Below are 12,725 nucleotides of genomic sequence, written 5' to 3'. Positions count from 1 at the left end.
TCTTACATCGATAAGGAGCGTTTGTCACAGTCTTCTTTCTGGTATACTATTTCGAGGTTTTTGGGCATTCGTTTCATGTATCTCTGGAAACATTACCTCTTAAACAGTAGGTACTGACGAATCGAAGGTCATTGTTAAAAGTAGAACACAGTTTTGAGCTTTATCCATCATTAAATGGTAGTTTTCAATATGGAAAATCTAACTATACAGATTCCCATGATAGTACTGGTTTTACAATGTTTCCTGCTTTTAGATCTTCAATAGCTATGTCAAGATCTGTAACTGAATACGTCCGTGACAGCCTTTCAACTGGGAATAAACCCTCGCGATGTAACCTTATTAGCTCCGGAATAAGCTGGTATATCGTTAGCAGCTTTTTTTTTTTTTTTGGTTAGTCGATGCTTTTAGTACTCACCGTAGCAGGATTCGATGCTCCTTCAACAACACCGACTATCCGCTTACAGGAACGTAGCATATCAAGAGGATCAATCGTGATAGTTCCGCCGGGACGGGGTGCTCCGACAATTGCAAAGCTCCCTCCATGGCCAAGAGCATTGATCCCTTCCTCAATCATGAAGCTAAGCCCAGTAGTGTCAATAATATGGTCAACACCATTCCTAGCCAGCTCTCGTAACGCTTTCCCGAGGCTTTCAATGTTGTTGGAGTTGACAATATCAGTAGCTCCAAGAGATTTTGCCAGGCTCAATTTTGTGTCCAAAATGTCAACCGCGATCAGTCGTTGAACTCCCATAGCCTTCGCAGCTATCAAAGCGCTCAAGCCGACTGCTCCCATACCCAGAATGGCTAAAGTACTCTGCTTTCGAGGTTTCAGCACTGTCATTACCGTTCCCGCACCCGTAAGATACCCACAGCCCATCGGTGCCATAATTGCAAATTCCTCATCAGACAGCTCACATTTGACGATTGAATTTTCAGAGACAACAGCAAGTTTGCTAAATGATGATTGTCCAAAGAACTTGCTCCGAATACTAGTGCCGTTTCTTAGACTTGCCGGGTTGCTCCCATCTGCGAGTCGAGTACCTGTAAAGTTGATGGCATGCATCTGGGGGCATAAGCCATTTTGGCCTTGAGCGCAGTAGGAGCAGTTCATGCAGGAACTGAAGCTCAAGAGAACATGGTCGCCCACTTTTAATGACTGGTCTTTCAAACACCCTCCAAGCCTTCGAACAATACCAGCTCCCTCATGGCCGAGGATCACGGGAAAACCTGCCAACGGAATTAGCCCCTGTTGGGCAACTAGATCCTAATTTCATCTTGTCAATTCCGACATATATCACGACTCTGTAGGGGAACACACTGTATGACATAGACCTGAATATTTTATTTCAACGAGTACTTCATCATCTCGCACTTCGTCAAAGATGACATCATGTAGAACAAAAGGGCCTTGTGGTTTCTCCACCACTAATGCTCGTGTCTCGATGTGTTTGTCTGCTAATACTGCCTGCATATTTTTGCCCTAGTATGTTCAAAAATTGTTAAGTACATTTGATAAATTGGAATTCATTTTGTTATTGTGATTTCTGGCCCAGTCAAGGACAGTGATATAGCTCCAAATTTGATTTAGCGTGATGCCTACAGCCAGAACAAAGAACAAAGGGAGTTCGGAATATCATCCCGACCATTTTTACTATGTGGAGTACGTCCTATGGAATATACCCGATCCATTACCTAGATAGAACATGTGGGGGAAGAGTGCTAAAACGGCGTAATTCTCTACCTAGGTACCACTTTCTTTGTCGGAATACTAATCAATGTCCTCCAACATATCCCAGGCTTCCTGCTAACTTACAACTTCCCTCGACCATAGGCCAAATCAACGCAGCACCTTCAGATCGACCCTCTCCATTGATACTATCGCAGGCTCAATTCCCGACTTCCGGTACTCTGCCACTTCGATGCTCCCCCTGATAGTATCCCTATAGGCCGTCTTGTTCCATGCAACTCATCACTTTTGAAATGATGGTGGACACAGGTGCTTAAATAAGTGTTTATTAATTGTAATGGGAATAAAGGAGTATAAAAGGAGAAGATTACGAAACCTGTAGAGAGATTCCAAGCTCCGTAAGTGATGTGTCATATATGCGATAGTGCTCGTCACGACTAAGAAGAAGATCATGGATAAAATATTAAGCGTCTATGTAGACAAAAACAGAAATTGGTTCCGAAGAAAATTTTGTTCCCACTTGCTCAATGGCACAATCTCAAACATGGCCTGTAATAATTGCTCGGTCCTTGCTAATATCCATGACAACATATACCTACCCTATTCATTCATCACCTCCCAGAAAGGATCATTATCCCAATCCTCATTCCGGATATACTCCATCCTCTTGGCTATAGTATTCGCAAACTCCTTCCCCCAGATATACTCCACGTATGCAAACATCATATCCATCCCCGCACTAATTCCAGATGAACTCCAAATATTCCCCTCCGCAACCCAACGAGCCCGTTGAACCCATATAGGTTCCGTACGAAGTGCCGTAACCTCCTTCCAAGCACGCTTGTTACTAGTCGCCCGCTTACCATCTAGCACACCCGCTCGAGCAGCAAGACCCGAACCCGTACATACAGTGAGTAAATATCGGATAGAAGAGAAAATCTTCTTAATGAATTCAACCACTGGTTCGGCTGATGGTCGACTGCGCGTACCACCTCCACCGGGTATGAGTAGCACTTCAATCTTCTCTGGTGGAGAGTCAAATGTGTGTGTTGGTACGACTGATTGTCCGATTTTGGATCCGGCGAGATTCCAAACGTCTTGTCTTCCAGGAAACAGTGGAGCGACATCGGTTGATACGGGGTCTAGGGTTGCGGCGATGATAGAGAGTTCGATTTTTTTGTAGCGAGCGACTAGATTCAGGATGTCGAGAGGTCCAAAGACGTCGAGGGCTTGGAAGCCTGGGAAGAGGACGACGGACCAATGGACCGGGGGTTCTATAAGTGGTAAGCATAGTTCATATTATTTGGTTTTTTTTTTTTTTTTGGAAACGTTATGGATATATCAGTGGTACTTGTAGATTCGTGATTTAATCGCTGATTAAGACATCGGCTGAAAGGATGACTCACCTGGACTTTCACCTGACATTTTCTTGAAATTTCGTAACTTGCGATCCAACGTCTACCAATTGCCCTCTTTTCAATAAATTGATCAATTGTCAACCAGAGCATACAACAGTTGAATTATATAGCTAGATGAGAAGGAACAACTTTCCATCAACCCCCTCCATTCTAGGAACTGCAATAGAAATGCCCCGCCAACCTAGGTCATCAAATTTCCCGATACGGTCGAAACTAGTGGGGTTCTGGGCCAGATTAACCAATCGATCTTGTGCATTCAGTCCTAATCTAGCTTAAGGTTGAGCCGGACCCAAGATTGAGCTGAACTGTAATTTCCAGCCAATCAGACGTCACTGAGAGAGGGTTTATTTTCGTTGTATGGTTTTCCAGTTAGGTGAAGCAGTTCGTGTGCGGGCAAGAAAGAAATTTGGGCGAATCGATTACAAGCTAAAATAGCTCGACCCGGGCCCTAACTCTTTATATGGGAAGAATATCTCTCGTGGTGATAGAGGATAATTCAGCCGGATATGGATTAGTCGCACCTATCCAGTAAAACATTGGAAGAACGATCCAAGTAAACCAGAGAAAGGATCTTGCTCGTCCGGAAAGATTTGTTCCTGGAAGTCGGCTTTTCCGCCTTTTAATTTCTCTGGATAGGATGATACATAATAACAATACCTTTCTGACATCTGGAGCAATCGCACCCTGCACAGTCTATCACGTGAACATCCCTTAAAGCCAATTTACTATTATTGTTATACATATTCCATATATATGAACAATCTTTATAGGCGACTAAGTCATGGGTATACCATATACATATGTAGTCCGGCGCCTCTGTAGTCTGACGGAAAATTCTGTCAAAGATATAGATTGAGCCGTGAGATCCAGAATTCTCAGGTTGCTTTAGCGGCCAGTGCCATATAGGCGAATTTGGGGATATATATTTTGCAAAGCCATGCTTTCGATCGTTGTTTTATTTGTCTCGCTGTCAAAAGCAGCATCATGATTCTCGAAGAGAGAGGCGTCAGCGGCAGAACAGGATCGTACAGAAAAGATACCGTGAGTTTCTACATAAGCAGATCTCGTGCAGTTAGCAAGGGCCATGAAGATTTCGTTGTCATGCTCTTCGAAGGTAGAGCAGACCCGAACTACCCTATACTATGGTTCAATTCCTAGGGAACTTGGCGACTTTATAGTCCCGAATCATTGAGAATCGACCTCCTGTCTCGCATCATAGCTTCACATTTTAGCTTCGAACTTATCTGAGCTTATGGCCTTGTTACAAGGTTTTTCCTGTAGAATACAGCAAAATTATTATCCCCAGGTTTGCTGGATGTATATTGTATGATACTTAGGTATGTATGACGAGTTAAAAACTCTGGAAGTCCTGATAAGGCTGGCAATTTCGTTGTGCAACCACTCGTTCGCCTTTTGCACCTTCCCTTTAGTTCTTAGTCCATAGGAACCCATTCGGATTGAAGCCTTGAATGTATGCAGACATAAGCTCTACTACGCTATAGTGAGGCATGATATCGCATCCCAAAAAGACATAGTTGCTCAAGAAGGCAGATCCACAACTTGCTTTTAACCCTTTGAAAGTTTCCGCCTATAGTCTCTGTGCATCTCATGATAGAAACGGCAATTGGAATTATCAAACCAAGGTTCTCAAAATTCAGTTTTAGGCCAAGCTTAAAGAAGATATCAAGAGACTCAGTAGAGCCAACAACACCAACAGCACTAATATTCACTGCATTAATAGCACCACCAACTTTGATAGTGCAACAGCATTGATGGTAGGAGTGAGACCCACGGAATCCATAGTGTCAATAGCACCAATAGTACCAATAATATCAAGTGTTCCGTGGCGGCAACAGTACCAGCAGAACCAACAACATGAATAGCATCAAAAACACCGGCGTATGCAGATGTCAGCGTACAAATGTAGCGGCTTCGAGCGGTGTCCAACAATTGCCTGTTTTCTTGAGATAACAGATTGATGCCAACTATCATCGCATAGTGAGGCCGCCAGCGATGGATTACTTATCTTCCAAGGTTATTATAAATAGGACATCTAGGGACAATCGGCCTGGACAGTTCATGAAAGCAGCATATATACAGAAGCGCAAATAGATATAGGAAACAAATCTTACAAGCGCCTTGTCTCTTTTCCGTAATGCTCCCCACACTATCGTTCATTTCGCCAACCTTTCGAGACGAGTATCGGGGTAACTACGTGCCAGAAGTACCCAAACAGAGTACGGTCTCCAGGTCCTGGCGCCAGATACTCCGTATGTGGCAGCGGCGGGCACAGACAAGCTATACTTTATCGACACCCGCTACGATCCGGAAACAGCCCAGCACATCAAGGAACAGATAGAAAGGGCAACAGTGCCGAATGCCGAATCCCGGGGAGCACATCGCCATCAACGAAGTTACGGCTACAGCAGAAATGAAAAAGTCCGTGACCGGAGAAACCGTAATTGTATTTGATCCCCCATACGCTATGGTTCTCTTTGCAGAAGGAATAAACAGGCGCAACCCCGAGCTCAAATTTCCCGAAAATGAGCCCGCGGGCGACTGGTTGGTGACATACAACCTCAACAAGTCCTTGACGACGAGGGGGCGTATGTTCTGCTACGATTATGGCTGTTACAACACTCATGATTGCGTACGGCAGACGAATGAAAACTGTAACGTCTGCCGCACAGATAGGGTTGACAACGAATGTGACCAGGCGCACACCAATGCCATCGGCATATGCCACCCGAGCTGCTGGAGGAAGGTCGACGAACCAAAGGAGGATGGAGAGACGGACGCCAGCTACTTTCAGAGGATGGACAAATTGCATTGGGGTCTGATTAGGTACTGGTTTCCTTGAGCGAAGGCTTTGAAAATTCCTGACGAATTCGGATAAAAGCTCAACAATTCTGAGCGTTGCAAAACCTTCCTCGCAAGCTTATATATAGGGTTCAACCCCTGCCACCAGAGAAACAGCTTCAGGTGACCATCTTGGATTTCTACAAGTTTTCCAGTTTTATTTAGGAGAGTGTGATTTGACAGTTCAATTTCAAGAATTCCTCAGTCCGAACCATTATAGTAATGGGTAAGGTAAAGAGAGAACACACAAATCTAACTATATAATTGCGCATATGAACACCCTCTCTTTCTCTTCCTTGCTTCTCTAAATACAGTTGCAGGGTCATAGAACATCGAAGGTAGCTCCATGTCAAGATTGTAAAAGACTTGGATAGCTGAGAATCCTTTATCTCAAAACCACACGTGTTCCCGAGCTCGGTGTCGCAGATGAAAATATAGTCATAGGCAGAAAAGGCAAGGAACCATATCCGATTAGATGATAACAGTAGTATATCCACGCAGATTGTCCCGAGGAGTCTAGAAAAACATCTATGTATGCAGGTCGGACACAAGATATTCCCTTCTCTTCCCTTTCTCCACCTCGCTGAGAATTGTCAATTGTTAGACTATCACCAAGAATATCTAGAGCACGAGCAGTGAATATATCACTGGCATCGCTGAGCAACGACGCCTTGTTTTGCTCAACTCCTGCATTTTTAGAGTCCCCACACCTCTTTTTAGGGTATGACTGGCATTATCAATGATTACTGCGGTTTTCTGCTTTTTGTTGAAACTTATGCCATATTAGTGGATGTAACCTTGAAAAGATAAGAGGCATCTCTATTCTTTGTCTTATCATACTATTAAATAATCCAGGGGCTGTGCATAGTAACATCCTGTTGCTTAGTATCCCTCGTGTGATTAGGCGGGTCCTACATATCAGTCTTGTGCCAGGAGAGACTAGCTCAGGGTCCAGCTTCTAGAGTCGCGTGCGGCGTTCGCGTTCTTACAGTAGCTGATTCGGGAGCCGACTTCATCTTTCCCAAGGCGTGGTTGTACACGTTTCTCTAACTCCTCGAAATATCAAGTGGAAAATTTGCCTGTGCACGCGATGCCGTGTACTTTTGCCGCAGAGAGGGCGTTTGGCCCCGCGGTATCTTCCTGTCGAAGGGTGTTTGATTTTACCCTATTCTTCGAGGAGATTTTCTTCGCTCTGCTGCCGTCCAGTTTGCTACTAGCTGGATCTGCTGTTCGTTTATCAGTGCTAGTTCGAAGACCTGCGTTATGTACACGAGGTTTTCTGTATTTCCTTAAGCTGGTATATTTAAGTTATAATCTTGAGGAATATTTGGTAACCGAAGTACAGATCACTGCCGCCATATTTGCATCTCTGGAGCTTCTTTCTCTCGTCTTTATAGGGACTGATCATGGCAAAACAACGCGAGTTTCTATTCCAGCGGCCGTTCTGTCACTTCTTGCTTCTCTTGCCATCGCAGTTCTCTCTCATTACGAGCATACCCGATCTCATCGCCCTTCATTCCTTCTTGCATTTTATTTATGTCTGACTGTACTATTTCGGTCGGCTATAACAAGAACATACTGGTCATTGGAGACATATCACACCGTTGCGTCAATTGCACTCGCAGCACTGGCTGTGCAAATAGTTATGGCAGTGCTGGAAAATAGTGGCAAACAACGAACTTCAAAAGACGCCCATATCAAGGAAAGATCCAACGAAGAAACTGCTGGCTTTGTCAATCGCAGCTTATTCCTGTGGTTAAATCGCCTTCTGTGGACGGGTTATAGACGCAAACTTGCTGCGTCAGATCTGCAACCGATTGATCAAAACCTGTACTCCTCACGATTAAGCGCTCGATTTTCCTCCATATCTGTAGAGAATGCAGGTAAGCGTATCTAGTCTCTTGAGACTAGCTGGTGATTTGACACAAGCTTTGATTTCAGATTCTTATTTCGGTCTGCCTGGCCGGACTTTAATGTCCTTGGGCCATTATCTTCTTTTTCCTGTCTTGCCTCGACTTTGTCTCACCGGATTCACTTTTGCCCAGCCATTTCTCACTACTGCTCTGATCCAGTATCTATCAGACAATTCCGCACCGAAGAACAATGGATATGGATTGATAGGCGCTTCTTTGCTCGTATATGGAGGCATTTCTGTAAGTACCATGATCTCATATGCAGCTTTGCCCCTTCTGAATCCTACTATTGGTATAGATCTCGAATAGTTGGTACTCTCACATGACATACAAGTCGGTCACAATGATTCGAGGCGGTTTGGTGGACGTGGTCTTTGATAAAATGTTACGTCTGCGTGAAGATAAGGAACTAGAATCCAAGGCCTTGACTCTCACGATCAATGACTCGCAGCGTATCTCATCATCAATAATATATCTTCACGAGCTATGGGGCGGATTACTACAAACAGGTATAGCCACCTGGCTGTTATGGCGGCAGGTAGGGCCCTCGAGCTTGACAGTACTTGGGTTAGCAATAGGTACATTCCTTGGGGTCTCTTTTGGTTGTTCAGTATACTGACAGCATAGCAAAGTGAGCACTACAATATCGACATTTATCGGAAAATCAACCGGTAAGCAGCAACAGAAATGGATGGCAGCTACAGAAAAGAGGATAGGGACTACTAGAAAGATGTTATCCTCTCTTAAAGCGATAAAAACGACAGGATCTGAGCAGCGAGTCAGCTCTACAATACAAACACTTAGAGCTAGAGAATTCGCTGCATCCAAGAAGTTCCGTACGCTGTTAGTAAGCAGCGTTCTGTCATGTGAGTAGAAACCTTCAGGTTCATGCAATGGCATATCCAGCTGATCATAAAGTAAGCTTTTATTACACTGACACTATCCCCGGTTCTTGTTTTTGGTGCATACATCGGAACCACGCTATCCTCTCAGCACAATCTCGATTCCTCCAAATTGTTCAGCTCGTTAATACTTATCAGTCTCTTGGCGTCACCATTGATACGCATTCTGCAATTGCTCCCTTCTTTTGGGGCCGCTAAGGGTTCTTTCGATCGGCTAAACGAATTTTTCCAGAAACCGGACAGATTGGACTTTCGGCAGCTTCCTTCTGCCCCAACGTCTTCTGATGTAATGACCGTAGACGCTAACGTAATGACCAGCAAAAGTTCAAACGTGGCTGAGATGGCACAGGATATCGCAGTCATAATCGAAAAGGTCGAACTGGGCTGGACCACTGAAGCATACCTACATGACATCTCTCTAAAAGTGTGCAAGGGGAATCATGTGGTTATTACTGGCTCTACCGGCTCTGGAAAATCTCTTCTAATGAAAGCAATTCTGGGTGAGGTCGAATGCCTAGCTGGCAGAGTCCGAATCAGCAGTCCTTCGATTGGGTACTGTGGTCAGAGTGTCTGGCTAGAGAACGCTACACTGCTTGAAAATGCGTTCCGGCGCGCTTCCGATGATGAAGAATGGCGCCGCAAGATCATCGATGCTTGTGCGTTGACTGAGTTGTTAGACGCACAGGGGCCTGGCGATACTATCGGTAGTGGAGGGATTCGTCTGAGTGGAGGCGAGCGACAGAGACTGGTAATACTTCTCTCCTCTGGCATGAATTGCCCTATTACTTACTCTCACTAATATGGACAATTAGGGCTTGGCTCGAACTATTGCTCTCCGACCTGATATCATCATTCTAGATGATACGTTCAGTGCTCTGGATAGAAAGACAGCTAGACAGATTCGAAACAAGCTATTTGGTCCCAATGGGCTTTTACGATCGCTCCAAATCACTGTTATTGAGACATCCCAAGATGGTATGTCCTCCCGTCGATTAGAATTCATTGACTGCGTCTAATTTCATTTCCAGCACGCTGGGCAACGATGGCAGATCAAGTCTATCAAATCGACAAAACTAGTGGTCTACCACCATGTGAAGCTGCAGTTGCCGGGATGATATCGTATGTGGTAGAAGACGAAGCTGAAATAATAGAGTCCAGCGACAATGTGAACGTACGTTCAACAAAGCGTGAGAAATCCGATGCTCCGGAACCAGCCTCCCTTGTAACCGATCGAACTGTCTATCGGACTTACTTTAGGGCAATCGGAGTTGGAGATCTTTTCATTTTCGGCTTATTCGGTCTGGCGTTCGCGTTTTGTATAAAGTTTCCTGGTAAGTACCAAGCCCAATTGAACTACAATGCACGCGGACAATTAACGCGAACAAAGATATCTGGGCGCAATGGTGGTCTGAAGATAACGGGTCTCGAAAAATTGGCTACTGGCTTGGTATATACGCCATGCTTCAGATTCTACCGCTTGTGATGTTATGCATATGGTTAGGGTCGGTAGCTCTTCATATTGCCTAAAACGCGTGAGCTATTCTCTACTAACACTCTTCCAGGCACCTCCTTCTTCAAATTGTTCCCGCTTCAGGAGTAGGACTTCATCGGCAATTACTAGACACTGTTTTGAACGCAACGTTTCGCTTCGTTAGTATTACAGATTCAGGGGACTTACTGAATCGATTTAACCAAGATATCATGATGATTGACATGTCGCTGCCACTAAATCTTTTCAACACGATTTCAGCTCTTCTGACTTGCGTGATCCAGGTAGTTCTAGTTGCTGTCGCTGCGGTATATGCCCTGGCGATACTACCAGCTCTAATGATTGCTCTTTACCTTATTCAGCATTTTTATTTGCGCACGTCAAAACAACTTCGACAGCATGAATTACAGTCCAAAGCGAGTCTGCACACGAAATTGATAGAGGCATGCGCAGGTCTAGTAACGATCCGCGCACATCAATGGCAGAGCATTTTCAAACGTGAATTTCATGAGCAGCTTGACAGGTCGCAAGAGCCGATCTACCTACTATACGCAGTACAACGCTGGCTGCAGCTGACCTTAGATCTCGTTGTAGCTGGCCTATCAGTAACCGTGGCGGGCATAGCCCTCGGCATTCGAGACAAAACAAGTCTAGGGGCTATTGGTGTGGCATTCTTGAATCTTACTACACTTGGACAAACTATGACCGACCTATTGACGTCCTGGACTGCACTTGAGGTGTCTCTTGGCGCCATTGCACGTATCGAGGCCTTCAAGAAAGAGACACCGCCGGAGATAGACCCGACAACTCCGACCAATGTGCCTCCATCTTGGCCTGAGTCCGGCGAAATCAAATTTGAAAATGTCAGTTCGAGCTACACATCAGCTACCGACAAATTTATCTGGAGCATAGATAAAATTAGCCTCGCCATTCGACCCGGGGAGAAGATTGCTATCTGTGGCCGCAGTGGTTCTGGGAAATCCACATTGATGCTGACACTACTTTCGCTGATGGAAATGCGGAAGGGCACTATCCTAATTGATGGCATTGATATTTCTGGCGTAAAGCCGTCCCTACTACGATCACGCTTCCATGTAATTTCGCAAGATATCTACATACATGGGGAGACAGTCCGAGACGCGTTTGATCCGCAGCGAACTTCCAGCGATGATAACATTTGGTCCATTCTCAATGATTGTGCACTCAAACAGAAGGTTGAGGCATCTGGTGGCCTTCAGACTGCAATGAACGAAGTGTCATTATCTGCAGGAGAAATGCAGCTCTTCGCATTGGCTAGAACTATCCTCAGTGCGGGACACCGGCCTGGTGGGATTGTTCTTTTCGACGAAGCTACAAGCAGGTAAGCTCCCCATGTTTGATTAATCACGACTTACATGTGTGGAATGTCTTTTGCTGAGAACTATCTGTCAAAGCATCGATATGGAGGCGGAAACCAGGATAATGCATCTAATCAGAGAAAGACTGCGTGGGAAAACTGTGATTTCCATCCTACATCGACTAGAGACCGCCTTGGAATACGATAGAGTGCTTGTCATGGATCAAGGAAAGATTATCCATTCGGGGACGCCATCGGACGTGTTGCAAGAGGCGGACTTGTTCTCCTCGATGAGGGATAATAGAAGCTCATAGTGTTTGGAATAATGACCAATTCAAGTCGGTTCAATAGCAGTTCGCGTTCTAAAGTTATGCTTAAGTAGCGTCCCAGAATTGAATAAATCCTGCTAGTGTAGCGCAATTTGATTCCCCCTCTTTGCGTGTCACATCCACGGGTCTTTGCATCGCCAACTCAGCTCGACATGCACCGACAGTTACAACTATGGTATCAACATGATATTTTCCAAGATTCCAAGTTTATATTAGTGTCACAGTGACTTGCACCTCAAGTGGAGATGTTCTTCCCTCAAGCCTAATGACAGCTTAAAATGCCGCCATCGTCTGGTTGTTATCGGGCCAAGTAAGGTAATATATGAATGCCTAAACATGCATTTGTGCCCAGGTGAAAGATCTCGTGTTACCCAAATAACGCAAAACTATCCATCTCAGCAATGAGAGATTTTGCTCGCCTTATACACTCTGCAAGATGTCTGAATATCCTTCGGAAATAACCACCATCCCAGTCCTAACCCATATGTGGCTGGGACATTATGTGCACCCTAAGCCACTATTTCCACACTTTGCAGTAAGTGAAATGCTTGCTATCGCTGGGTTGATACGCAAATCTCGCTGGAAGAGTACATGGCTGCGCTCCCGCAATGAATTCTGCTGGAAACGGGGAATTTAGGCAGAATGAGGCCCATGCGCTAGACAAACGTCTCAAAGAATTGATATCATAGCAATATTGCAGGTGGGCGTCTATGGTAAATCCAGTAAGCTTTTAATCCATTCTGGCGGCTTATAATGAACATATCCTCATAGGCTGGGTCGCATTAGAAAGAC

The 12,725-nt window shown here is 45.0% G+C and overlaps 4 protein-coding genes across 4 annotated transcripts; 2 read left to right on the top strand and 2 right to left on the bottom strand.

The window, feature by feature from the left end:
* Positions 1 to 202: 202 nt before the first annotated feature.
* On the bottom strand, positions 203 to 1,526 carry TSTA_013160 (alcohol dehydrogenase, putative; the record flags this gene model as incomplete). Its single annotated transcript, XM_002483399.1, has 3 exons — positions 1,319 to 1,526; positions 416 to 1,264; positions 203 to 355 (listed from the first exon to the last, which is right to left on the bottom strand). The coding sequence occupies exons 1-3, from the start codon at positions 1,469 to 1,471 to the stop codon at positions 203 to 205; spliced, it is 1,155 nt and encodes a 384-aa protein (XP_002483444.1). The 5' UTR covers positions 1,472 to 1,526.
* A 657-nt stretch (positions 1,527 to 2,183) lies between these two features.
* Positions 2,184 to 3,242, bottom strand: TSTA_013150 (ThiJ/PfpI family protein). Its single transcript, XM_002483398.1, has 2 exons — positions 3,094 to 3,242; positions 2,184 to 2,961 (listed from the first exon to the last, which is right to left on the bottom strand). Exons 1-2 carry the CDS (start codon positions 3,110 to 3,112, stop codon positions 2,288 to 2,290), a joined length of 693 nt encoding a protein of 230 aa, XP_002483443.1. The 5' UTR covers positions 3,113 to 3,242; the 3' UTR covers positions 2,184 to 2,287.
* Positions 3,243 to 5,482: 2,240 nt separating this feature from the next.
* On the top strand, positions 5,483 to 5,949 carry TSTA_013140 (uncharacterized protein; the record flags this gene model as incomplete). The annotated part of the gene is made up of 2 exons (XM_002483397.1): positions 5,483 to 5,711; positions 5,822 to 5,949. The coding sequence occupies 2 exons, from the start codon at positions 5,483 to 5,485 to the stop codon at positions 5,947 to 5,949; spliced, it is 357 nt and encodes a 118-aa protein (XP_002483442.1).
* Positions 5,950 to 7,054: 1,105 nt separating this feature from the next.
* TSTA_013130 (ATP-binding cassette transporter, putative) lies at positions 7,055 to 11,918 on the top strand (the record flags this gene model as incomplete). The annotated part of the gene is made up of 11 exons (XM_002483396.1): positions 7,055 to 7,261; positions 7,310 to 7,847; positions 7,906 to 8,117; positions 8,176 to 8,455; positions 8,510 to 8,743; positions 8,800 to 9,527; positions 9,592 to 9,754; positions 9,808 to 10,110; positions 10,167 to 10,281; positions 10,342 to 11,628; positions 11,702 to 11,918. 11 exons carry the CDS (start codon positions 7,055 to 7,057, stop codon positions 11,916 to 11,918), a joined length of 4,284 nt encoding a protein of 1,427 aa, XP_002483441.1.
* Between the last annotated feature and the right edge of the window lie 807 nt (positions 11,919 to 12,725).

Source organism: Talaromyces stipitatus, genomic scaffold, assembly GCF_000003125.1.
Source record: "Talaromyces stipitatus ATCC 10500 scf_1105507295549 genomic scaffold, whole genome shotgun sequence".
Taxonomy (NCBI): Eukaryota; Fungi; Ascomycota; class Eurotiomycetes; order Eurotiales; family Trichocomaceae; genus Talaromyces; species Talaromyces stipitatus.
The sequence above is the reverse complement of the archived record's forward strand: the minus strand, read 5'-3'. Positions and strand labels throughout refer to the sequence as shown.